This window comes from Mirounga leonina, unplaced genomic scaffold (assembly GCF_011800145.1).
Source record: "Mirounga leonina isolate KUSES-001 unplaced genomic scaffold, KU_Mleo_1.0 Mir_199, whole genome shotgun sequence".
NCBI lineage: Eukaryota > Metazoa > Chordata > Mammalia > Carnivora > Phocidae > Mirounga > Mirounga leonina.
The window spans coordinates 9806128-9833917 of NW_023270498.1; the positions used below are offsets into that span (position 1 = coordinate 9806128).

Below are 27790 nucleotides of genomic sequence, written 5' to 3' on the forward strand. Positions count from 1 at the left end.
TATTTTAAAGGCAGATGCCCAGCTGTGTCCTTCCTCTTTGCTCTACTTCCCTCAGTCCAAATAGCCTCCTTCTCCTCCCCAAATGACCTCTATTTTGCCTAATGTCTCAGCCTACCGAGGCATATGACCGGGCTTCAGCTTCCCTTTTCCTCAAGGCACAGCAGGAATGGGAGAAGGAGGTGAATTCCAGAAAGACTTCGCGGAAGAATTTGTGTAATTTTACATGGAGACTCAACAGGACTTGGGGCCTGTCTGGATGTGGAGGTTGAAGGAGGAGACAACTGTGAAGGGTAAGTGAAGGAGCCAACACTGAAAAAGGACACGTAGGAGAACAGGCAGGAGGGGAGGGAAGATTTTGGTGTGGGTTAGGACATGCTGACTTGGAGGTCGTTGATTTCATGCAAGTGACAACAGGCAAAGGAACTTTGCTGTATGAGTCCCATGCTCTGGAAAGAGATACAGGGGTGGAGGAAGAGGTGTGAAGAGGAAGAGGAGAGTGGGAGTCCAGGGAGCAGCGAAGAACCAGGTCTCCAAATGCAGTCCAACATGGGGCAACGGGAACATATCATTACAGACGAGGTCTGCTGTGGCAGGGCTTCTGAACACCAGAGACCTTTTTCTTTGTACCTTAAAAGGGAATGTTCTTTTTTTTCTCTCAAGTGTGGTCTCTAGACCACTTGCAAGAGAATCAGCTGGGTTATTGTTATAATCACAGAAATTGAAGCAAAACGGAAACCTGCGTTTCTAAGAAGTCCTTCAGGTAGTGTTACTTCCATCTAGGTTGAAGAATCACTGGTTGCTTTCTTTAAGTTGTATTTTATCTAGAGAGGCTCAGCCACTCACCCCTGACACGCGTCACGAGACATCTTTGCCTGCAGCAGTTACTGTAAGGCATTCCAGAGAAGGCCTCTAATAAGAAAACATGGAGGGGGCAGGAAGGGCAAAGGATCATATAGAGAAATACCCATGTTTATTTACCGTGTCAACATGTCTGTGGTCTGGAGGTTGTGGGGAAGGTGAAGGATGGCTGTCTCCTGTTCTCCCTGTTGGAACTCGGGGAGTGCCACCACGGTGGGAGGGAGAGAGTGGGCCAGCGAGAAGCTGCCTAAGTGTCTAACCTTGACCGGGGGAGGAATGGAATTGCCGAAGACCAAGGTTGCTGCTGTCGGGAGGATCCCCTAAATGATTCATGGCAGGCTGCGTTTTCCAAAAATGGCTCAACAATATTTTTAGTCCCGCATGCTCTGTTAGAACCTAATTACTCATCTATTAAGTGGTAGAATCAATGTCCCCTCCCCTTGAGCCTGGGAAGATCTTGTGGCTACCTTGACTAATTGAGGATAATATAAGTGACAGTTTGCAGTCACCATGCTGTGAGGCCACATGGGAAGTCCCGGGCAGGTGTTTTGGCGGAGAGTCACAGCCAGGATCAACCTCCAGATATGTGGGTCACCAGCCCCAGCCACCCTCTGCAACGACACGACAGGGCCCCAAGAGAGAATGTTTTCACTGAACCCAGTCAGCCTCGAGAACCATGAGAAATAAAAATGATATATAATAACAATGATGGTAGCAATAAATTATCATTGTTTTATGTCACCAAGTTTGGGTGGTTTGTTTCTCCGCAGTAGATACCCAGAACAGGGCACAGACAAATATAAAGCTGTAGCCTCACTTTTCCTTCCCAAAGTGCAGGGACCACAGAAGAGATTTTCTATGAATCAATGTGATCTTATTTGATGATGAAAGTGTCAGTAATTTCACAACCTGCTGTGTCCTCAGTTGGACTTTGGTTGTCTTGTGCCTTACTGAGTCAACGGCCTCAAATCCCAGGTACCACACCCCAACCCTGATCTTTGCTGAAGTGCAGGGACAGTTCTGGGGAAGCAGGACACACAGTTTGTGGAAGGATCACTCAGCGAGGGCAGGATCGCAGCCTCAGATGCTCGCTCTGTTTTAAAGATGAGAGAGGAAGTCAGAAAGCAGGTTCTCTCACATTTCATCAAGAATTATTCTTCCATGTCCTCCTTCATGTTTTTTTTTTTTTTTCCCGGAAAAAGGCCAAATTTTATGTTATATAAAGAGTTTATGGAAATTGGTAAGAAAGTCAGCTGGAATGTCTAATTTATAAATGAATACACACACAGGAACACACAAAACCCAGCAAGAAAATAACCTTCCAAACCGATCGAGCCAAACCAAACAAATACCAACCAAACAAAGCCCAAGACCATACAATTCTCATGGGAGGAGCTACAATTGGTAAAAGAAAAGCTTATGGAGACAAAAGTTGACCCTCCCTGTGAGAAGTGAAATGTAAGAACCAAAACACCAAGGAGCACCTCTTAAGTCAACAAAACCACACCAAAAGATGGGATGGAAGGGAAGCTGTTGTTGCTGGCAGAGTGAGCCCCCAGAAACACTTTAGAAAACATTAGGCATAGATATCAAATACCAAAACCATAGTGATCTCCCGTGGCCTGCTCTTTTGAGAATATAACCCCAAGGAAACACTACTATGAGACAACACTAATATTTAACAGGGCCTTTAGCCTTATCCAAAATAGTGCCGGAAAGCAATAAGGAAAACATCCAGCAATAGGGCAAATTAAGTTAACTAAAGTACATGTGTTCCTTGGAATACTATACAGCCATTTAAATGATACTCTAAGGCTCTGCAGCAATATGAAAATGCTTATAGTGTGGTAAGTGAGAAGAGAATATAAAACTAACCGTATATTATCATCACAGCTATGCAAGGCCTACGCATGTACACGGAAATTAAAGACAAGATTTTTTTAAAAGGTAAACCCTGGGGTAGTAGAATTATATATACATCATTTTTTTTTTCATATTTAAAACTTTCCATGTCTCAATAATATAAACATTTTATCCAAATAACTAAAAACACCAAACTTTAGTTGATTATTTAAAGTGAGACTACATATTTATATTTTCTGCTTGTTCAAGAAATACCTGTGAAGGTGAATTGAGTTAATACAGAATATTCTGGAAGTGTAAGAATTAACTGGAGAAACTGTCTTACACTGAGTCCTGGTAGACTCTGGCACCACACCGGGCACTGGGAAGGGCACCCAGAAGGACAAGGCAGAAGGTTTCAATCACAGGATTGCACAAGAGGCTCTGTGTGGGGGGGTTCTGGGAGGATTTCAGGGACCACAGGACATTCTCATGGGCTTAGCAGAAAGGAGATGTGACCACGTGGCAGGCAGGCAGTGAGGGGCGTCTCTGCACTGGGAAGACGTGGTCAAGCCATAAAGGCCGGGAAGGGGGTGCTGCGTCCGGGCAGTGGCCGAGTTTGAATGTGGTCACCGTAGGCTGCTTTGTGCACTCTGCTTCTCCCCGTGTGCGTCTCCTTGCACAAACAACACTTGACTTTCATAATCACGCTGTTGGGAGTCCAGGGAAACTCCTTTGATGGGGTCCAGGGCAGGCCACCCCAAAATATGCCATTTTGGCATGTTGATTATTTTGAATTAAAGTTACTTAAGAAACCACCAATGCAGGACACTCTGACCCTCCTCTGTTCTCCGGAAGGCAGTAAGTGAATTCCCCATGTGAAGGGTACTCTTTCTGCACCTGGAGGCTGGTAGTCATTCTTATCACCAGGGATAGGGAATCAGGGTCAAGAAGGCTGTGTAAACAAACCTTGTTCCTCTTTACTAATTTACTACCCCAAGCCCAAACTTGTTTGTCTTGTCAATTCTTCACACACACACACACACACACACACACATACACACACACACATGTTTCTTTGTCTGACAGGTATAAAAGCTGCCTGCTTTTGGTCATTTCTTTGAGTCTCATATTTCTGTAAGCTTCCATACCTACGGAATTAAATTTGCTTTTCTCCTATTAATCTTATATATGTCGATTTAATTGTTAAGTCAGCCAAAGAACTTAGAAGGGAAGGAAGGAAGGTTTTCCTTCCCTACACCTTGCAACACTGAGAAATATTTGTTTTGCTGTGAGAGAGTGATTGCTGTAAATTCCTTCTGATAACCAACCGAAGGTTATCGAAAAACGACCCCCGTGAGTGATCACATCCGTGAGGGAGAAAAGATGGGCAGTATACTTTTCTGTGGCTGCCTTATCAGGCCAAGTCCCTGCAAAACTTTACATGCTTGAACTATTTGGTTAAGTGCTGAAGAGCTGGGATACTTATCTCAAGGCTATCTGGCCTTCCCTAAGTAGGTTTTTTTCATGAGAAGTAAGTACTTTCTCAAGTCACCAAATTCCCTTTCTTTTTATCCGTCCAGACGGATGCAGCAAATACCACTTCCTGTTCTACAAAGTCTGGCTGCCTCTGCCAGTCAGCTCCACAGGAGGGCACAGGAATTTACACATGAAAGCCTGCAAAACTCCTCTAGAGGCCTGATTCAGGATGGATTTGGCCTAATTTTTATATTATACAACCTGAACATGATGAACCTTCATGGATTTTTATGTCCTAGGTCAAGGTGCTTACTTCTGCTTCAATTTATTGATTTCTTTTAGTGCTCGAACTGTACCTCCCATAGATGCAGCCTGGTGATGATACTCTCCCTATTTCTCAGCCTGCTAAACAAGTTCAGCTTCTCTGTTCTATTTCCGCCTATGGAATCTCAATCTGGTCACTATGTAAAAGGAGCTTGCTGAGTCCTCCACATTTTTTTTTTTTTAAGATTTTATTTATTTGAGAGAGAGAATGAGATAGAGAGAGAGAGCAGGAGAGGGAGGAGGGTCAGAGGGAGAAGCAGACTCCCTGCTGAGCAGGAAGCCCGATGCGGGACTCGATCCCAGTTCTCCAGGATCGTGACCTGAGCCAAAGGCAGTCGCTTAACCAACTGAGCCACCCAGGCGCCCCGAGTCCTCCACATTTTTATTTAGAGGAGTTTTGTTGCAATCACCATGAAAGGGCTCTCCCGGGGATTTTTGGTGCATTCTTATCTAATAAAGCTGGGTTATCACAAGTTCTGTAATGTGTTTTCTTTCTGTGGGAATGACTGTAGAGAAATGTACTGCCAATGAAAATCTTTCGTGGTTCTCATTAATGACTTTAAACGCTCGGCTCCTGATGGAGAAAGAATGGAAAGTGAATGTCTTCCAAATGCTCAAGCAATAAAAGAATCCTGGTGATTTTCACCTAAGCATGCTCCTCTGTGTACAACAGTAACCAGAAGTTCAATTTTTCACCTCTGTGTGTTTTTCATAGGACTAAATTGTCCACTTTATTTTTCTGGCTGATACAGTTAACTTCCAGTTCCTTATTCTATATAGTTCCTTTCAACTTTCCTTTATTTCATCCTAAGGAGATGGCATGTGGATACAGCTGATTTCAAGCCTGCAGTTTGTGGTCCCGGCTACTGAAAGTATCCCAAATCTGCCCTCTTGGCCTTAACAGAAGCAAGAGGTCGGGTATGATGCTCATGCTAGCTTACAGCATGAGAGAAATGGTATTTAGGGTCTCATTCTCAGGTTAAAAACAAAATGGCATCTTTACAATTTCACTAGTAAGGGTCTAGTTTTTAGACAAAACAAGTCTCAAAAACTGTTTTTAAACTTTTTTTTTTTTTCTAGGATAAAAGCCTTTTAGGGATTACTGAGTATATAGCAATTAGGGGACCAGGGTAGACACGAATACAGTGATGACACTGTTTTTTTCTCCAGGCAGCTTTTGGTATTCTATGGAATCCATCCTTGGAATGTTTTCAGCTGTTTGAGTTCTGGGCCCTTTTGAGAATCTCATGACCGATATGGACCAGTCTGACAGAAAAATGTGCATCCGTGTATAATTTTGCATACACTTTCTGGAGGGTTCCTGGAACAATGGCATCCTCGGTGAATACCTGGGGAGGAGGGTGGTCCAGGGGCCCCTGGTTAAGAACACCTGTCTTTGAGCACATGCCATCAAGAAGCTCAGAGGATTGGGTGGCTCAGTCGTTAGGCATCTACCTTCGGCTCAGGTCATGATCCCAGGATCCTGGGATCGAGTCCCACATCGGGCTCCCTGCTCGGCAAGAAGCCTGCTTCTCCCTCTCCCATTCCCCCTGCTTGTGTTACTGCTCTCGCTATCTCTCTCTCAAATAAATAAATAAAATCTTAAAAAAAAAATAAATGGCACTCAGGCTTAGTTTGTCTCCTGCCACCAAATTCTAACTCTAGCTTTCCAAGTATCTACTATAAATGGGTTTCTTAAGATACATAATCACTTCCCAGGCTCCTCGTACAATCTGAGCAGAAAAGTGTAAGGGAGGTTTTCTCTGGCTGCCATGCTCCTTTCCCAGGGGTTCCCAGGGGTTCACTGCATGCTGATCACCCACCGCCTGTTGAGTTGCTCCATCTGCTGGATGGACCCCGACCTCCGCATCCCATCAGGGGCAGCTGCTGATGTTGGACACTGCCAGGTGGTAGTGCGGTTCACGTGGTCCACGTAAAAGACCCGCCCATGGCTGTCAATGCGAGCTTCCCAGTCTGGCGTGTAATAAAAAGGCAAAAAGGAAAATCAAGGACAAACTACGGATTCATGGGAAACCAATACCGCTGCCAGGTCTTCTGCAGGTAGAACTCACTGTGGGTTCCTTGCTGAAGGCCAGACGCTGCCCACAGCACCCACCACGACTTCTGAGGTACTAGGGCTGAATTGGCATCCACTGGACTCAGCTTCTCTTAAACAGTAACTGTGGTTCCTCGAATATGACCTAGGTTACAATTCTCCCTATTTTCTAAGGAGGAAGTCTGATGCTTACTTTATTTCTTCCTTTAACAGTTTCCACCCTGTCAATCTTGTTGGCAACTCAAATTACAGCTGGAAGACTTAAGCAGCCTCCAGTGAGAACTGACAGACTGAGGCTGGAGAACCCTTTCTTTGCTAAATCTGAGAGACAGCGACTAGTCGGTGAGGGGAGGATGGCCCTCATATTAAAACCACTTGTAATGACAGTTCTAAGATACTGTACCTGGAACTTCAGATGACCTCTATGCAATACTTTGCAACTTTAATTGATTGCCATTCTTCTTGAGGAAGAATGGAAGGATTGGATCCCTTCGAACCATCCTTTGGGTAAGCTGTAAGTTCACAGTGTATTTTCAACCCACCTGTGGCTGCCAAATATCTCTTGACAAAACAAAACAAAACCAGTAACAACTATTAACACGCATCAAGCCTTTAAATATCAACTAGTTAACACACATCAAGCTTTAAATACCTCTTTGTTGATAAATAACCATCACAGACCAGTAGAGGGAGCCCAAGACAAAGATAAGTTCCTTTACTTCTCAGATTCCAAAACCAAGGAACTAAACGTGGGAGCATGGATGATATACTACATAATACATGGAGGGGTGGGGTGGGGTGGGTGGAAAAGTCCTCAAAACTGGGAGAGCTGGATGTAATACGCAAATATCTGAGCTTCACACAGAAGAGCAATGTCTGCTATATAGCAATGGGCAAAAAGCTTTTAGAGTCCAAATGTGAAAACTTGGTGGAAATAACAGCTTCATGATAAAGTTATGCTGAAAAATGCATTAGACTAAAGAAGAAAAAGCAAAAATGACTGCAAATGGAGGAAAACTATTCAGCCTTTTAAGAAAATCCATAGCTTTTGGGAGTAGGTCAGATATTAATAATTCTATTGAAAAATTATCATTCAGGTAATGACATAGCAACTCTCAATTTTTTTAAATGGAAAAAACCCAATATATTTGGTATATTTATGGTTTTATGTGTGCATGGTACATCTGTTTGTGAAGATCATTGCTTAAGTCTGATATTTATCTGAGGAATTGCCAAATAATGCACGATGGAAACCAAAATACCAGAACACACCAAATCTACCTTGCCTAAGACAAACTGAAGGAAAAATGTCGTCAGATCGTATAAATATATTCTAGAGGGTGTTAATGAAAATTGACTGCTAGATAATCCAGCTCAACTGTTAGTTGTAAATGTTAAATAGCTCACTGATGAAACTGTGTATACGTGTAACTACTAGGTAATTAATCTTGGTCCAAAAATTTTGAAATTTCAGTGATTCCCCAACTAGGAGAAACTGGACAATTTTTTTTTCTTGAACTCAACATGACTGTCATTCAACAAAGAATGAACATTAATCTTTGAAGAGTATTGTGGTATCTAGTTCAGTTGAACAAACTGCTCTCAGCACTCCCTATGAACAAAAAACTATGCCTGGTCCCATGGGCACACCGCTGAGAAACTGATGCCCCCACCCTCCAGGTTCCCACAGTGAAGGAAGGACTCCTTCAAAGAAAGACACAGCTCCAGTCTCATAAATTCTCCAAGGAAAACACTAGAGAATGGTGCAGTGCAGTGGTAATAACAATTTCTCTACAAGTTTCCATATTTCCAAGTCTCTCATGGAAAAGGATGGCAAGCCAGCCAGACAGGCCCTTCTATCAATATTATTAAATATCTAATAGTGCTAATTATAAATGCATAATGCTAAATTCTTATAAATATTCAGAAAGTAATAGCTAAGTGTACTTAGAGATTATAAGCGTGTTTTCTGGGTTGCTCTGTAAAGAATTCACTTTCACATATTTGTGTAAAGAAAGAATTTCCAAATAGAACTTCAGGCCTCAGCATGTCCTCATGGACGTGGTACGGTGTTGCCTAGACAGATTCTTGCCAGTGATCACCTTTATGATGCTGGGGTAAGTTAGGGTAATTCATTTCTGCCTGAAAGACCTAGCAAATATAAAATTATATCTTTTCCATGAAGTCTAGGAACACTGTCGAGCCCAACCATGTATCATCTTTAGTTATTATACTAACAAAAGCCTATAAAATTATTCCCCCCTTTCTCTTTTTACTTTAACAAATGCAATACCATGTTTGTAGTCTAGACCTTTCTCTTGAACTTCAGCCACACATCCTGTTGCCTTCTTGACATCACTACCTAGATGACATCTCCAATATAACATGGTCAGAATCAAGCTTCAGCTCTTTCCCACCCAAACGTGCTCTCTCTGCAGCCTTCCCTTCCCATCCCCGTTGAAGGCAACTCCATCCTTCTGGAGGTTAAAATTCTTGAGATCATTCTTGATTCCTACCTCTGTCTCAGACATCACATCTAATCTGTCAGCAAACCTACGTATGGAAGATATGTCTAGAATGCGACCGCCCCTCACCACATCCACTGCTCCCACCCCGGCCCTGGCCACCTCTGCCTTTCACCTGGGCCACAGCAATAACCATATGTTGGGTTTCATGCTTCTGTCCTTCCTCCTCAAACTTTAATGCCTGTGCTTCCGCATTGCACTTCTTACCATCAAAACCTAAGTCAGAGAATGTCACTTCTCTGCTCTAAACCTAAAAGGTTCCCCTTTCATCCAGAGTAGGAGCCGAAGCTCTTAAGTGGTCTACAGGGCCCTGTGTGATCTGGGTCCCTGGGATCTCCCTGACCTTACCAGCCACTGCTGTCTGCTTGCTCCAGACACACTGATCTCCCGGCTCTTCCTCAAACCCACCAGGCGGGCTGTTCTTTTCTCAAAAAGCTCTTCCTCCGCATGAATAACCCTCTTACCACCTGAAGCCTAGCTTCAAATGTTGCCTCTCAATGAAGCTTACCTGACCACCCGATTTAAAATGGTGAACCAGCCGCCACCACATCCTCCAAATCCCCCTTGCCCTATTCTGCCTGTTCTTCCGCACAGCACTTCCTACCATCTAAAGTGTTACACTGTTGCCTTGTTCACTCTTTTTATTATGTGTTGGTCTCTGCCTGGCTACACTGGATGCTCCATGAGGGCTGGGATCTTTGTCTGTTTCGTTTACCTAAAACAGTGCTTCACAGGGCCAGCATTCAATGAGCATTTGTTGAATGAATGACTATCAAGAAAATTCTGTTGTTAGGCTTCAGTACCAACTTTTGTCATATTTTTCAGTGTGTAAGGAACAGAGAATTGAAACCCAACTGGAGAAATTTGTTTTCATTATTGAAAACAGCTTGTATAAAGTACGTCTTTAAAATAGACTTATATTCAATTCTTTACAAGGTCTGGATGCGTAACTAGTTATTACTCTTGCATGGACTGGAAGTCAATTCATGCACACAGGAATTGATAGGTTTTCTTGTTGTGGGGAAAGTGTTCCTTTCCTGGAGAGAACGTGTTATAGATATTTTTTACATAAGTGCTAAGTAGAAAGTATAGTGACACTGAAATTTTACTAGTCATTTGTGGACCATCCATAAATCAAGGTGTAAATAAAGAAAGAAATCAGGTATCAAAAGTTAAAGAACATAATGTTTGCCTTGATCCCCCAAAACAAATATGGTGTTGTTTCAAATGTTTACATATTAAAGGTATTTATTGTTTTCTCACTGATAAATTACAACTGAATAGGACAAGAATGGTGTAAATGCAAAATATATCACATTACCAAGAATAGATGAATTAGGGAATAAGTTCTTTTTTTTTTTTTTTAAACTGTAACCTCCTAATGTAAGCACAGGCAAAAGAATGTAAAGAAACATCGATTCCTTGCATCCTGGCAAGATTTTGCAGTTGTAAAATTTATTAAATCTTAAAGGTTATCTTTGCTTGAAAAATAAGCCTAAGCCAAAACAGAGATGTTCTAGAATTATTCATGAACATACATGATGCTAAGTGAATGTATAATGTCCAGGGTATCAGTTCCTTCTTAGAAATGTCTTATAATGTAGTATTATAAGGTTAAGGCTGGAATGATATCTAGGGATTACCTAGTCCAGATCTAGCCATTTAGCTAATGAGAAAATTAAGGCTTTACTTTACAAATAAGAAAACTGAGTCTCTGAGATATTAAACGATTTTCCCAAGTTCAAATGACTAGTTAAATAATAATTAGTTACACAGTTACCAGGAGAATATGATATGGAATACCATCCCTATGGATGGTATTTTTTTTTTCTGGAAGCTCCTAAGAAACAATGGAAGAAATAGGCTGTCACCTATTAATGGAAGTTATAGCAAGGAAAGCGCAAGTCCTTGCGTCCTGATGGGTTGAATGTTTTATTATATGGAGGTGCCTGTGATATAACAGGTCCAATGGAGAACAACAGGATTATTCCATCTTGCCCTATGAACTCCTAAATATAAAATAGTAAAATTTAGGACTTAAAGGTCATGTACAGTTTGCAAGGTAGGCAAGTCTCGTAAAGTAATACCTTCTGTTTCAGAAGTTGAGGGGCACTGGAAGGTTACTGGACTATCTCTTCAAGATCACATACTGAAATCACTAGTCAAAAACACCCCATTTTTATAGTAGGTGCCATATGTGTATATATATATATATATATATAATTTTTTTTTTTTTATAACAGTGTAAGGTGTGGAGTTGGGGAAGAGTTTGGATGTGTACATACAAGTTCATACTGACCTGTTTAGACTTGATAGGAAGAATTAAGACATAGACTTTAAAAACTAAAGCTTACTTGGTGGAAGAGGCTCATCGATTGTTGGGTAGTGATGATGTTCAGGTCTCAAGGAAGGAAGCTGGCTTACTGGCTGGGAATTATGGAGTATAGGACATTCACCTATGGACAAGATAGTCAAGACATTCAGATTCACTCATTGCTGCAGCAACGTCATCATCAAAGCATGACCATAAAACAAACGACTACAAGGAAAAAAACCCCGGAGAGGGCAATCTATTTTTTTGTGTCAGTTTGCTACGTTCACAGTCATTCATGAGAGAGGGAATAGGGGCAACTTTTTTTTAAACCCCAAGAAAATAAATACGTCATGACTATGATCTGTACCCCACAGACCAATACGTAGGATCAGGGGCTGATTCTGTAACCACTTGACTTTTCTGGATGGGAAGGTGGCATCAGACGGGGACACAAAAGAAAATGAGCAGAGCCTGACTTGAGCCCAGCTAAAGAAACAGGCCTGTTTGAGGGAAGCATACCATTTGTAAAGTCCCATAAAAGCTTGGTGAGCCCATGCAAAACCAAAGGTCTTTATTTGGATAGGTTTCATCAGAGGGCTACCAAGAGGCTATTTTTCAGATTCTGATTTTGGAATGAAACTCTTAGATGGTGCTTTTCCAAGATGGCACTGAGGAACTGGTGAGTCAAGAAGGTAAATTCCTATAGTATGGAAGCTTGGGGACTGGGGTGGGGAGCCCAGTAGTTTTGGGATCTTGTGATTGTTCCAGATTATTCTGAGGAAAAATCAGACAAGCCAGGGTATGCTGGAAAGGGAAAAGAGAAAAAGACAAGAGATGAAGGAAGTAGATAAGAGGCAGGAAGACTGAGACAGGAAAACTGGAAACACAGAAGTGGGATAGAAGGAAGAAAGACAGACATGGAGAAATTTTAGAAATTAACATATCCAAATGCATGCCTCGATTATTATAGACACAGTTAATATTATTGTCAGCCAGACTTATAGTGAACGAAACAATGTCCTAAAATGATGTTCCTATTTCTTGATGTCCTTAGGTCCTGGTAATACTGCATGAGAGTGGCTATGTGGAGGGGAGGCCCATAGGGTTAGGCCACATCATCAGAGGCAGTGGCTCTTGACTTTTGGAAAACTGGAAGGGCCTAAGCCATGAGACAGGCCCCGTTCAGAGTGGTGACCCTCTAGCTCACATGCTCCTGGCTCTCTGCAATAGCCTCTATTAGCCAGAGGACAAAGGTCAGGCCTTCTCCTTCCTCTGCCCTCCATGGCTGATGCAAATAGCAAGTGTTCCATCATCCCTTAGGTCAAAAAGGAGGGAAACTAAAAACCAGTGGGTAAGATCTTTATGGGATCCCAAATTTCAAACATTTCCTAGAATGTCCATACATGGAAAGGACCTCTTAGTCTAGGTCCAAAAAACTGATAAAAAAAAACAAAAACAAGAAGGAAGTTACGTGGGTTTAATTTAGCAGTTTAATTCCTAGAGCTAACTGTAAAACAAGAAACAGAGATGTAGTCAGGAACCTGTAGTCAGGGTCCTTTTAAATGTTAAATATATAACATGGTTTCTTGTGCAAACTTTGGTATGTTACTCAAATCCTGGGGGTCTTCTGAGACTCCGAGGAGCCCCGAGGAAGGGGCCCCTCATGCTCATGCACAGCGCCTTGGCAACCGACTCCTGGTTGAGATAGGGGCTCTGTTTTTAGTGGATCCCACACTCATGTTTGCTTTTGCATGTGCTTAGCGTCAGAAACTAAAAAAACAATGGTACAGTTGTTATGTCACTAACTGCTGCATTTTTAATTTGGTTTCTTAAAAAGAACAACAAACTTACCTCTTGGAATTAATTCACCCAATCAGGTTAATTACTCCTCCAAGCTAGTGGACACATAATACTGCCGTTTGCTGGGGTTAACGGAGCTGACCCCACCTGCTCGTGAACCCCAAGCAAATGCAATGATGTGACAGGCGCAGCTCAGCCCACTGAATGGATGGAGCGCAAGGAAGAAGCAAGCGAGTCTGTTCTGCGGGAGGCCATAGCTCCACACGCTCACCCTTGCCTCAAACACAGAGCAAGTGTTCAGACCTGCTAGAATCCCTGAGAAGGAAAACATATTCCACTTTCAAAGGTAGCCTCCCTGCTTATCTGCCTGGAAGAACCCATGTGCATCATATCTCATTTAATCCTTCCCATAACCCTTTGAAATAGAATCTACCTTTACACCCATTTCACACACGAGGCACAGAGCATTCCAGTAAGTTGGCTTAGGTGTCACAGCTAGGAAGTGGTGGGACTCAGTTAAAACCCAGCAAGCCTGACTCCAGGGCCTGGACTCCCGAGCTCAAATCACATTATATTGCTCTTTTCATTTGACCTGCAGACAGTTTTTAAAAACTATTTTATGTTGAGGTTAAAAAGGAGGTTTTCACGGGGCGGGGGTGGGGGGGTGGGGTGGGAAAGCAAAAAGGAGATACAGAACACATCTTCCATGAATGGCTGCAGACTCAGTTATGTGGGCGTGTGTACGGTCAGTCTACCTCAGCTAACTTCGTGAAAGAATTTGCCGGCCTAAAAATCACAGGAGAGGGGCAATAGTGAGTCTTGGGGAAGAACAGGGCACACACGCGAAGGTCTGGCGGGTTGTGGTGAAGCCCTGCTTTCTTCGAGCGCGTGTCAGCGAGGGACAGACCGGTAGCTCAGCAACTCAGCACCGAGAGGGGAAGGGGCAGGCTCTGCCAGCTTCCACCCAGCCTTCATGAGATTGACCATCTCAGGAATCTCTGCAATGCCCCAACAGCCACCAGAGTGAAGCCTGTAGGTGCTTCTTAGCCGTTTTTGAGTGTATGGTCGGCAGAATTCAGAAATTCACAAATTTCTTTGGAAACTGCCCCGCCAAGACTTCCGCTATGGCCCGAAAACACTTTCCTGTCCTTTCTGCTAAGGAGGAGTTTTCCCAGTTGGGCTGTTCGTCCGTCAAGGGCGCGGACAGTGTTTTTGTTTGTTTTGTTTTGTTTTTGTTTTTTTTTTTGTAAAACATGCCTTTGTATACTGAACCAATTTTCAATTAACCATATGTGGATTGTCCCCCAACACGGTGGTCAAAATATATACCACAGGCCACAGCAGGTCGACAAACTATGACTCTGGCCTTGTTGTTGTATGGCTCTGAGCTAAGAATGGTTATTACACTTTTAAATGTAAAACTGTTAAAAAAAAAAAAAGTAGCCTTTGGTGAGAAGAGTTGCTTGATTTTGCCTCTTGACCTACAAAGTCTAAAATATTTATTATCAGCCCCTTTACAGAACAGGTTTGCCAACCTCTGGACTAAAACCCCCCTGCCAGATCCTAGTCGTGCCCTTTAGGTTTATATCCCCAGATCTCTTTATACTATAATTATTTTTAATTCTGTTGTAATTACTGAGCCCCTCTCACACCTTCTGACACTTATCCATCTACCTGTGCTCTGCACATAGCATCTGGCCCAGAGCAAAGGGACTCAAAACATCCTCAGTAAAGAAAGGAATTATCCATCCCATTCTCAGGTGTGCCTTTCCATATTGCGTGCCACTCTGGTTTTCCTCCCTGTGGTTCTCTTTCTTTACCGATCTCTTTGCACGTCTCCTCATCCCATGTGCCACTTTCCCTCACTCCTTCTTTCTCTGAAATGTGGAATTGGGCATTGTCAAATACTCAGGATTAATTTTTGTGCTCACTTTGGTTCCTCTAAAAATTTACAGGTGCCAGGCATTTGTTTAGGTGCTAAGAATCAAACAGAGAAAATACAGTTCTGGCCCTTGATGAGCTTACAATCTAGAGACAACACCACCACCTTTGTTTGGAGTCTAACGTAAACAGTAGAGCAGAAAAACAGCAGAATCTATATTTCTCTCCTTTAAAGCAACTGAATTATTTCACAGTATTATGTGACCTTTGAATTATTTCCCCCCATGTCACTGTCACTTGACTGGAAGATGGTTCCCAAATCTGGATAAAGAAATGTGAGTTAATTTTATAGAAGATTCCACAGGCATGACTAAGAAGAAACATCTTTGGTTAAAATACAGAATATATTTTAAAACCAAAGGTGGCAGCTTTTGGATTAGAATCCCACTTGAAACAAAGTGATTTACGAATTCATGTTATTTTCCCCTTCCGTTAGCCAAAATAAAACAAAACAAACAAAAAACAACAGAACACAACACCAGAATTAATTACTATAGCTTTGTAGTTTGAAATCAGAAAGCGTGAGGCCTCCAGCTTTGTTCTTTCTCAAGACTGCTTTGGCTATTTGGGGCCTTTTATGGTTCCATATACATTATAGGCTCGTTTGTTCTATTTTTGTGAAAAATGCCACTGGAATTTTGATAGGGATTGCCTGGAATCTTGCAAGCTTGTAATAATGTTGCTTTGGGTAGAATGGACATTTTAACAGTATGGATTCTTCCAATCCATCAGCATGGAAGATCTTCCCATTTATTTGTGTCTTCTTCAATTTCTTTCATTAACGTTTTGTAGTTTTCAAGTGAGCAGGCAACAGACTGATGGTTGCCAGAGGCAGGAGTGGGAATGGGAGAAATGGGTGAGCTGTTTTTGTTTTTAGATTGAATAAACTGAATAATAGTGAAAAAACAACAATAACGAGAACTGAGCAGACAGAAATACTGACAAATACATGTAGGCTATACATTTCCGTATGTACACAGGCTAAGTTAAATTCTAAAGCAGAGGTAAAATCAATGTTCTTCAACTTGTATTAACATTTACTGCTAATCTCCCATATGTTTTGGGAAGTCAGCAGATATTTACACATTATCCACCGCAGGGTTGCCGAATGTTTCCTGTTCAGATCATTCAATACTGCCTCTGGCTCTGGTCATTGTCAAGACTAGAAGGGTAACACGAACACGTGTAGCCAGTTCTAGTGCTTGGGTGAGACAGACGCACACACACAAGAGCACACTCACATGCGTGCACCAGCTGTCATTCTCGGTGTGTGTCTGCGAGCGGGTGGAGGCGTGCTAGTCGCGGCCGCGGATACTTACGTACACATAGACACGGGCACACATACATGGTCAGGACAGGCACACGTTGCCCCAGCAACCCCATCTGAGACTGAGCCTCTCACTTGTTTTTCAACCTTGTTGGTGAGACCTGCGGCCCCCTGGTGGTCCTACTCTCACTCTGACCAGGTTTGAGGTCTAACCTTCTCTCCGATGGCTTGGCCCTGCCGCGGGGGACTCCAGACCTTCCACGGTGCGCGCCACGCTCCCGGCGGCGGTGGCCAGCTCGTCGTGCCACGGCGCGGCACCGTTGGCCGACTCCGGGTCCAGCTCCGGGCTCTGCACCGAGTCCGGCACGGACTCGAACGCACTGTTCTCGTCGTCGTCGTCGTCGTCCTGCGACGAGAAGACGGTGCTCTCCGAGGCCTTGGCGCTGTCCACCGAGGAGAAGCGCGTGTGGCTGGCGAGCCTGCTGCCGCTGTAGCACGACGGGCTGTAGCAGGAGCTGCTGTAGCACGAGGAGCTGTAGCACGAGGGGCTGCAGCACGGCGTGTCGCAGCCCTCGCAGCTGTGGTCCCCGCCCTGCCGGGGGCTCGAGTCGCTCTCGCTGCCCGTGCTGGGGAGCACGTCGCCGTCGGGGACGAGGCCGTTGGTCAGGCCCGAGCGGCCGGGGGTCGCCGTGCCCGGACTGGCCCCCTCGGGGCCCTCCCCGTCCTCCTCGAGGGGAGGGGGCGCGGCAGCTAGCGTGTCCGCCTCGCTAAGCCCGTCCTTCTCCGAGGCGTCCTGGAGGGTGGCCTCCTCCTCCGGGCCCTCGTCGCTCGCGCCGCCCTGCGCCGAGGGCATGCTGTGCAGCAGGGTGTGGATGCGGATGTAGTGTGTCCGCGGGGTCTCGGGGTCTCCGCAAGCCGACGCGATCACCGTCTCCAGCTCGGACACCGGCAAGGAGCAGGGCCTGCTCTTCCTCTTCACCGAGGCCCGCAGCTGCAGCCTGTCCTCCCCCTGCGCCAGGGCAGACACGTCGCCCTCCTCCTCCTCCTCCTCCTCCTCCTCCTCCTCCGCCTGCTCCTTCTCCTCTCCCCCCGCCCGGCTCTCTGCGGCCGCTTCCTCCGCCTCGGGCTCCCCGGTGCCGCCCGGGGCTTCACCGTCCTCCAGCAGCCCCGCTGGGGGCGCCTCCCCACCCAGCTCCAGCCGCTCGGCCACTTCTTCCGCACTCGGGGCGGGCTCGGCGTCCTCGCGCCCCAGGCCCAGAAGCTCCCCAGCCCCGTCAGGTCCCACCGAGCCCGCTCCGTCGTCTCCTGCCTCGGTGGTACCTGCCGCTTCCTCAACCGGCTCGGCAAGCTCCAGGCTCTCGCTCCCGGCAGCGTCCCCGGCGCCGCCCTGGCTCGGCGGCTCGCGCTCCGAGCTCCCGGAGGGCTCCAGGGCCTCGCCCGGAGGCTCCCCGCGGCTGCTGGCCACCAGGCTGTTCATGGGGCTGTGCCGAATTTCCGCGGACTCGGGATCGGCGCTCAGGGAGATCTCCTCGTCATCTGCGGGCGAGAAGAAAATGTCATTTCTTCCAGAAGAGAGCATTGTGCGGTTAGGGCACTGGTGGACTCTGCCGGCCCTGTAAGCCATCCTAAAGGACTTCTGCGTGAGGATATTGGATGCAGGCGTTGAGGAGGGTTTCCCGCAGGCCAAAGCTCGGCTAAAAAATTCCGTAAGGATGAGTTCTCATGGTTTTGTTTTTTAAATTTTATTAGGTTATGTCAGTGAGTTCTCCTTATGTTAATGACAGTTTGCAGTCGTGACATATTTCAGAATTCTGTTTCAAGGGAATTCATAGTTTTGGTTAAAATACCCAAAGCCTAGAACTACCCCAGTTCCTGGCACATGGTGGGTGCTCAGCAACGTTTGCTTCAGGGAAGACTGCAAAGAAGCCCTTGGGGGTTATTAGTGCCTTGCCCTACCAGACAAGGTTAATGCTTGCACAGAGTGTCTCCTCTGGCTGGGTCCAGCAGGTGGCAGAATGGGTAAGCCAGGTTCTTAACAACTGCAGAGCAGAAAATGGCTAGTTGATGGGAGCAACCAGGGTCCTTCAGTAGCTCAGACTGCCAGGCCACCTGGGGGTTATTGCAATGGAAAATAAACGAGGTCTCCACATCAAGCAACCATTCAAGGAACAGCAACCACTGTTTACTTCTACTTTCCCCCAGTTGCTTGCTCTGCTGGATCCCTGCCTGGTGTGAACTTCCCATTTCAGAAGCACTAGTGCAGTGTTCTGATTGAAGATGAATGATGTCTCTGATGAGCCATGAGGCCATCTTTACTGCTACGGTGAAGGAAGAGTCAGTTTTATTCTCAGGATGAAGAAAAGGCTGGGTGTGAAAGGACAAAGCAGTCAGGGTGTTTTCTTACACTCTGCATTATATATTAGATATAGACAAGTATAACTGGCCTTTTAATGAGTGGGCAGTGATAAACTACAGACTTGGAGTTTTCAAAGCCTCATTAGCTTTACCAGCAACTCATAAATGTGGCCCAGAAGGACTGGCTAATTCTCAGCATGATCTACACTTAGTATAGGGGTTGTGGGAGAAGAACAAAAGTGGAATTATGAGGCCTCTCATCATTCTTATTTGGAAATATGTTTTGGCTTGAAAAACAGAAAACTGGATGATTCTGAAGTTTTCTAACTTCTATTTTTCATTTTTCCCTGGGATAAATCCATTGTGCAATAATAGTTCTTCAATAATATGATATGTATCACATTCATTCATGTTTCTCATTGATTCATTGATTCATTGATTCATTCATGTTTGCAATGATTAAGCATCTATTGAGCATCTCCTATGTGGGTGCTGGGAGTCAAATGATAAATTAGACACGGCTCCATACCCGTGTGGGCCTCATTGTCAAATCCCACTCCACTGTCTAACCCTCTACCTTTGGGTCACCAGAATGAAGAGGAGCCTCTCAATCAAGGGGACAGCAACCTGGCTTCCAGAACAGATCACTGGCTTCTGGGCCTCAAATGGAGAAGAGAGAGAACCACAAAACCTAGGACATGTCTGGAGAGAACCATGGTTATTATATTTTAGAGAAAGGAACCACACCAACCCTAGGCTAGGACAAGACATGAAGTTCATGCCAAAAATACCTGGGTGGATGGAGGACGTGATCTCGAATCGGAATTGCAGCTGTCCACTCACATGATCTGTTGGAAGCCTGCGGCCAAGTGTATAGCTGACCACCCTATCCCTGGAAGGAAATAAGCACCATTTACAGATCTGGTCAGTACCTCTCCTTGAAGATTACACAGCATGCTTTCTATGCCAGGAGGTGAGATAGGCAAGTCCGGGGAGGCCCTGCTAATAGGAGGTGATGATCCGCTCAGGTGCATAGAAGATGGACATAAGGTAAAGGTGGGAAAGTACATCTGCTCAACAGCAATGAAAAACGTCAAGAAAATCCTTATTGAATATTCTAAAGCAGGAGTGAGCAAACTGTGGCCCAGGGCTCAAATCTGGCCCACCACCTATTTTTGTACAGCTATGAGCGTTTTACATTTTAAAACGGTTAGAAAAAAAAAAATAACAAAAGAAGAATAATATTTTGTGACACAGGAAAATTGTCTGAAATTCAAATTTCAGTTCCCAAAATAAAAGTTTTATTAGAATGCAGCCATGCTTATTAGTTTATTGTCTGGGGCCGCTTTCATGCTACAACGGCAGAGTTGAATAGTTGAAACGGAGACTGCATGGTCCACAAAGCCTGAAATATTTACTACTTGGCCCCTTACAGAAGGTTTTCTGCCAGCCTGTGTTATAAGCCAAGAAAACCCCAAAAAGACAACAATAACAACAAAAAAGACATGGATATCTTTGCTTGCTTTTCTTGTGCAGGCTGACATTTTCCAATGCCCTTAATGGACATTGCCAGTAACAGACACATGTCTTGCAGTATATATGCATAGTGTCTAAGAAAGGATGCTGTCATGGTTACTGGAGTGGTGTGGAGAGCTGTGGAGTGCTTCAGAAAGGGACCTGCTGCAGGATGGACTGAAGCAAGACTTGTAGGTTGGTTTCCAGTTACACCAACTCCACAGTCCTACATACAGATTCTGAAACTCCATCCTGGCATCTGGCATCATCCCCTCTGCCCACTCAGAGCAATTTCTTGATTATAAAGAAGAGAATTATCCAGGGGGAATCAACTTGAAAGTTTGCTTTTACAGTTTCATCAACAATGTAAGCTTTAGCAGAGTACATTACCCGCCCCCCCCACCCCCACCTTGGTTTAAATAGGAAAGGTAACTACCTTGGCTATTCAAGAATTAACAAATCCAGTTTATCTAATACTAACAAGACATATTCCAAAACCGTTTGTTACTCAGATGATTCTGTATTCATTCCATTTATTCATTGGTCATACTAAAATAAAAAGGTAAGTTGCTGGCTGGTAGTGTTTTAATGTTTCTAGAAAATACCAGCATTATGAAACAACATATATCCCAATGATACTCTAAGTTAATATATTTCTTTGGTAAACCGTAGTTTAGTGTTTGAAGTTCCTAGGAGGTCCATTAAATAAAGCATTATATGTAGGAAAACAGAATGAACCACAATATTTTGTTTATTTAGAAAGGACCTTGGTCAATATTATGAAGCAAATCTACTTATGACCATAGGAAAGAGATCTTGAACCCAAAACCTAGTTGAAGTCAGGAGATGCCTAAAGATAACCAGGCAGTGAGACAAAAACTAAATTTGCTATGCCTTGCATTTGTTCCAGGCTTTTCTGCCAATTCTCCTCATTCCTTCGATATCATTCTAAGGGTTACAATTGTATAGCATGGCATAGCGTAGATTTATGGCCAGAGAGCTATACTTAGCATTTACAAATATAGTTGCTGCTAACTAAGGAAGTATATACTATATAGAAATATTTCATCTGGTAAGAGTCCATTTTAATGAGAATCATGAGAGGACATGAAAATAAAAGATACTAACAGAAACATTCTTATATACAACTGAATTCTGCAAGTAACTTAATTGCTGTCATCCATGAGAATTCATGCTTTTAAAATTTCATACATAGTATCTAGCATTTTCTACAAATACTAGCATTTTCTAAGTCTCTCTACTCTAGTAACCCAGGATTTCATCTTGTTAGAGGAGCGTCCCAAATGATTAAATCCTACACATAAGCAGAAATAATATTCTTGATAGTAAAGCAAATTTTAATTTCTACCTGTATAGAAAAATGCCCCATTTTTTAGTTTACTTATTGTCTGGGGCTGCTTTCATGCTATAACAGCAGAGTTGAATAGTTGAAACAGGGCTTCTTTCAATATTGTCTTGGGATTTTCTACTCTCTTGCATAAGTAACCAGCGGTACACAAACAAGAGGAAAGGGAAGGGTTCATTTAATTGAATGTTGTGGCTGGAGCAACATAATTAATGGGAGAAGCCAAGGAAATTCAATACCACCATTTTAGTTTGAGTCTCCGCGAGACTATATTGTTGCAGCTTGTAGGCCTCCCTTTGCCTGCTCGCTGAAGACTTAGTGATATTGAGGTCTCAGTCACAGGTTTACCCTATGGCGTGTCTTTCCAGGAGTCTTTGAACGGGCATCGACAGCTTTCCCAAGAAGCGCTTGATGATGGGGCGGCTCTTAGCAAACTTGTCCTTCACCTCAATTTCCAGTACATCAGTGGGCAAGGACACAAAGCTGAATTGCTGCAATGAAATAATATGTCACATCAATTAACTGAGAGGTGAAAGGGCTGGCCAATTCCCAGCCCGTCTGCCTTGGATGAAGTCATTATAAAACATCCCAGTGGCAATATATATATCAAGGTCTTAGAAATGCTGTGAGCTCTGTTTATTCAGTAAATGAATAATAACAACATTGAGGTACTTTTTTGATGCTTAAAAATAAGGCTATTCTCCAAGATTCAAATAATAAAAACAACTCACCTTAAAGACAAAGAATCCACTTAGGCCTCACTATACTAAAAGTATTAACATATTTAAAGAAAGAACAAGCACACACTCACCTATAATTAAGGAAATACACTTTAAACCATAACAAAACACCTCTTTTCCTTGATTATAAGGGCAGAGATTTAAAAATGTTTCATAGTATCCTGTGTTCTTGACAGTGGAAAAAGAATTCTCACACTGTATTGATATACAATCCCATTCAATTGATTCAACCTTTGGGAAAGGAATTGGCAATATTTATTGGCATTTAAGCTGCAAATTCCCTGCACCTCAGAATTCCAATTTTAGGAATTTTCCCTCTGGATTAATTTGCACACTTGTGCAAGTTAACAATAGCAAAAGACTGGAAAGACCAAAAATGTCTATCAACAGCAACCAGTTAAATTAAGGATAGTAAATCTTTGAAATAGAAAACTCTGTTGTAATTAAAAAGAAAAAGAAACCGGTAAATATGCACCAACATGAATAGATACTTGAAAAACAAAGTAAAAAAACAAGATGTAGAACAATATGAAGAGTGGGATTCATTTGTGTTTGGAACTGCAAAGAAAATGCCTGGAGGGGTGGACTCCAAACTCAACCTTAGGAAGTAGGTTAGTAGGGAGGAGAGAAAGCAGATCTTTTTCATTTGATTCTAAACTATTCATTTTTTAAATAGCTGTATGACCAGTTAAATTAAGGATAGTAAATCTTTGAAATAGAAAACTCTGTTGTCATTAAAAAGAAACAGGTAAATAAGTTAAATTAAGTTAAATTAAGTAGGCTAGTAGGGAGGAGAGAAAGCAGATCTTTTTCATTTGATTCTAAACTGTTCATTTTTTAAATAACCGTATGACTTTTAAAATAAAGGCAGCAACAATTAAAGAAAGACTGTAACCATCAGAAGGTGGCATAGTAAACAATGAAAAGTGTAGAAAAGGAATAAACAACCTAAACTTACACCTAAAGGAGCTAGAAAAAGAAGAGCAAACAAAACTAAAAGCCAGCCGAAGGAAGGAAATAAAGATTAGAGCAGAAAGAAATGGTATAGAAACTAAAAAACAAAAACAAAAACAAAAAACCAATAGAACAGATCAATGAAACCAGGAGCTGGTTCTTTGGAAAAAAAGAATACAATTGATAAACCTCTAGCCAAACTCATCAAAGAGAGAGAGAGAAAGAGGACTCAAATAAACAAAATCACAAATGAGAGAAGAGAAATAATAACCAATGCCACAGAAATATAAACAATTGTAAGAGAATATTATGAAAAAATTTATGCCAACAAATTGGGCAACCTGGGAGAAATTGATAAATTCCCAGAAACATATAACCTACCAAAACTGAAGCAGGAAGAAATAGAAAATTTGAACAGACCAATTACTAGCAAGGCAACTGAATCAGTAATCAAAAAACTCCCAACAAACAAAAGTCCACGACCAGATGGCTTTATAGGGGAATTCTACCAAACTCTTAAAGAAGAGTTGATACTTATTCTTTTCAAACTATTCCAAAAAAATATAAGAGGAAGGAAAACTTCCAAATTCATTCTATGAGGCCAGCATTACCCTGATACCAAAACCAGATAAAGACACCACAAAAAAGGAGAACTATAGGCCAATATCTCTGATGAATACAGATGCCAATATCCTCAACAAAATACTAGCAAACTGAATCCAACAATACATTAAAAAAAGTCATTCAGCACAATAAGGTGGGATTTATTCCCAGGATGCAAAGGTGATTCAATATTAACAAATCAGTCAGCATGGTATTTCATATCAATAAGAGAAAGGATAAAAACCATATGATCATTTCAATAGATACAGAAAAAGCATTTGACAAAGAACAATATCAATTCATGATAAAATCCCTCAACAAAGTAGCATTAGAGGGAATATACCTCAACATAATAAAGGCCACATATGAAAAACTCTCAGTGAACATCATACTCAGTGGAGAAAATGGACAGCTTTTCCCCAAAGGTCAGGAACAAGACAAGAAGGTCCACTCTCACCACTTTTATTCAACATAGTACTGCAGTCCTAGCCACAGCCATCAGACAAGAAAAAGGAATAAAAGGCATCCAAGGTGGCAGGGAAGAAGTCAAACTTTCATTATTTGCAGATGACATGATGCTCTATATAGAAATCCAAAAGACCACCAAAATACTGCCAGAACTGATAAATGAATTCAGTAAAGTCACAGGATACAAAACCAATGTACAGAAATCTGTTACACTTCTATATACTAATAATGAAGCAGCAGAAAAAGAAATTAATAAAATAACCCATTTACAATTGCACCAAAAAATAATGAAGTACCTAGAAATAAGACTTAACCATAGAGGTAAAAGATCTGTAGTCTAAAAAGTATAAAACATATTGATGCAAGAAATTGAAGAAGGCACAAAGAAATGGAAAGACATTCCATGCTTATGGATTGGAAGAACAAATATTGTTAAACTGTCTATATTACCCAAAGCAAGTTACAGATTCAATACAATCCCTATCAAAATACCAACAGCATTTTTCACAGAACTAGAACACACAATCCTAAAATTTGTATGGAACCACAAAAGACCCTGAATAGCCACAGCAATCTTAGAAAAACAAAACTGGAGAAAAACTACCTCCAGACTTCACATCATACTACAAAGCTGTAGTGATCAAGACAGAATGGTACTGGCACAAAAATAGACACATAGATCAATGGAACAGAATAGAAAACCCAGAAATAAACCCACAATTACATGGTCAATTAATCTTTGACAAAGGAGGAAAGAATATGCAATGGGAAAAAGACAGTCTCTTCAACAAATGGTGGTGTGAAAAATGGACAGCTACATGCAAAAGAATGAAACTGGACCACTTTTGTACACCATAGACAGAAATTAATTCAAAATGGATGAAAGACCTAAATGTGAGACCAGAAACCATACAAATCCTGGAATAGAGCACAGACAGTAATTTCTCTGACATCAGCTATAGCAACATTTTTCTAGATGTGTCTCCTGAGGCAAGGGAAATAAAAGCAAAAATAAACTATTGGGACTATACCAAAATAAAAGGCTTCTGCATAGTGAAGGAAACAATCAACAAAACTAAAAGGCAACCTATGGAATGGGAGAAGATATTTGCAAATGACATCTCTGATAAAGGGTTAGTATCCAAAATATATAAAGAACTTACAAAACACAACACCCAAAAACCAGATAATCCAATTAAAAAAAAGGCAGAAAACATGAACAGACATTTCTCCAAAGGAGACATACAGATGGTCAACAGACACATGAAAAGATGCTCAACAACACTCATCATCAGGGAAATACAAATCAAAACCACAATATATCATCTCACACCTATTGGAATGTCTAAAATCAACAACAGAAGAAACAAGTATTGATGAGGATGTGGAGAAAAAGGAACCCTTGTGTACTGTTGGTGGGAATGCAAACTGGTGGAGCCACTGTGGAAAACAGTATGGAGCTTCCTCAGAAAATTAAAAAAAAGTAATGGCACCACTGTGTATTTATGCAAAAAAAACCCCCCAAAAAACAAAAAAAAAACCCAAAACACTAATTCAAGAGGATATATGCACACCTATGTTTATTGCAGCATTATTTACAATAGCCAAATTACGGAAGCAGTCCACATATCCATTGGTAGATGAATGGATAAAGAAGATGTGGTGTGTGTGTGTGCGTGCATGTGTGTGTGTGTGTGTGTGTATGATTCAGCCATAAAAAAGAATGAAATCTTGCCATTTACAATAACATGGATGGAGCTAAAGAGTGTAATGCTAAGTGATAATTCATAGAAAGACATATAATTTCAGTTATACGTGGCATTTAAGAAATAAAACAAATGAGCAAAGGGGACAAAAAGAGAGAGACAAACCAAGAAACAGATTTTAACTATAGAGAACAAACTGATGGTTGCCGGGGGGGGGGGATGGGGGAAATAGGTGTTGGGGATTAAGGAGTGCACTTACCATGATGAGTACCATGTAATCTATGGAATTGTTGAATCACTATATTGTACACCCAAAACTAATATAACACTGTATGTTAACCATATTGGATTAAAAAAAAACTTAATAAATAAAACAAAGTATAGAAAAGGAGAAGGTACATGTTGGCATTGCCTAGCTCAGACTGTCTGGGAGAAGGGAGTGTTAATAATATTGAACATCACAGTACCCTTAATCAAGGGTTGTGTAACAGCTGAGATATATAATTATTTCCTTTTATTGTGATTAATTTCTAATAGCAATCTTTTAACTTCAGTTGATTCTAATTAGAGATTAAATATGTTAAATATGCTAATGTTAAAATCTCCTCTGTACCATGACAACAGGCTAAGTCATGCTTCAGTAACAACCAAATTTCAAGTCTCAGTGACTTTTGATGGTGAAGCTTTGTTCCTTGCTCACACTGCCATTGAGGACTGGCAGAGGGCTCTGCTTGTTAGTCGCTCAAGGAGCCAGGCTGATGGAGCAGACACCCCCTCAAAAGTTGCTAGGCACAGTGACAAAGGAAAGAGAACTCTGGAAGGTCTTCTCCCTGCAAGTAAGTGTTTGCTTCCAAACCCAACTCCTCATCACGACTAGACACGTCTCAGCCAACCACAGGGAGGAGGATATATGATCCTATAGTGTGTTTGGGAAGCGAAGAGCAGAAATATTGACAAACAGCACTAATGACTTCCATACCTCCATGTAGTGCTTCTAATTTCCATTTTACATTAGTATAATTCAATTCTATACAACTCCTAAGAACCAATCATTTCTGGTACTAACAGAACAAAATTTATGGACAGGCAAACTTGAAGATCAAACCAGGAATAGGACTTCTCTAAGAAGGTCTATCTAAGCAAGAATCCAGCCCCACTAACTGTCTCAGGTCCTCAAAACTTCTATATCTTTGATCCAGTAATTCCATTCTGAAGCGCACTGTAATCAATATCCTAACCTAAATGCTCAACAATAGGTTAGGTACACTGTAGTAAATGCATATGATAGAATAGTTTATAATTTTCTAAATTACAATAATTTAGATTTATATATATAATTACAATATTATAACATGTTAAACAAAAGATAGAAAATGCTTGTTTTACAATGCTAAGTGATAAGAGCATCTTTTTCTTAACATTTAATTCATGATCACAAGGATATGAATTATATGAATAAAAAAACTGGAAAGAATTACAATCAGTTTTAATAGCAGTTGTCTTACCAAGTAGGATTGTTTCCCCTCATTTCTTTTTCTGTATTTTCCATACTTCCTGTAATGAGCATGTATTATTTTCATAATGAAAAAATCACCTTTATTAAAACAAAGAGTATTTCTGGTTATAGCAGCCTACACAGGACACTGAAGTCAACTTAGCAAAACTCACTCTGAAGTT

At 42.1% G+C, this 27790-nt stretch overlaps 1 protein-coding gene and 1 long non-coding RNA gene across 4 annotated transcripts in view; one reads left to right on the plus strand and one right to left on the minus strand.

The window, feature by feature from the left end:
- On the plus strand, positions 1-23391 carry LOC118024542. Its single transcript, XR_004683132.1, has 3 exons — positions 1-290; positions 6773-7066; positions 19353-23391. It is a non-coding gene; the product is annotated as an uncharacterized LOC118024542 (long non-coding RNA).
- Positions 1-27790, minus strand: part of HECW1 (HECT, C2 and WW domain containing E3 ubiquitin protein ligase 1) — a 434723-nt gene that overhangs the window by 88645 nt on the left and 318288 nt on the right. For 2 of the 3 annotated variants that reach the window (XM_035026508.1, XM_035026506.1), the window contains 5 exons: positions 21991-22133; positions 19553-19653; positions 16620-17942; positions 11439-11540; positions 6327-6477 (listed from right to left, as the gene is read on the minus strand). In XM_035026508.1, the coding sequence (XP_034882399.1) occupies positions 6327-6477; positions 11439-11540; positions 16620-17942; positions 19553-19653; positions 21991-22133 (1820 nt within the window). The remainder of the gene's footprint in view (positions 1-6326; positions 6478-11438; positions 11541-16619; positions 17943-19552; positions 19654-21990; positions 22134-27790) is intronic. The other variant, XM_035026507.1, reaches the window with a different exon arrangement.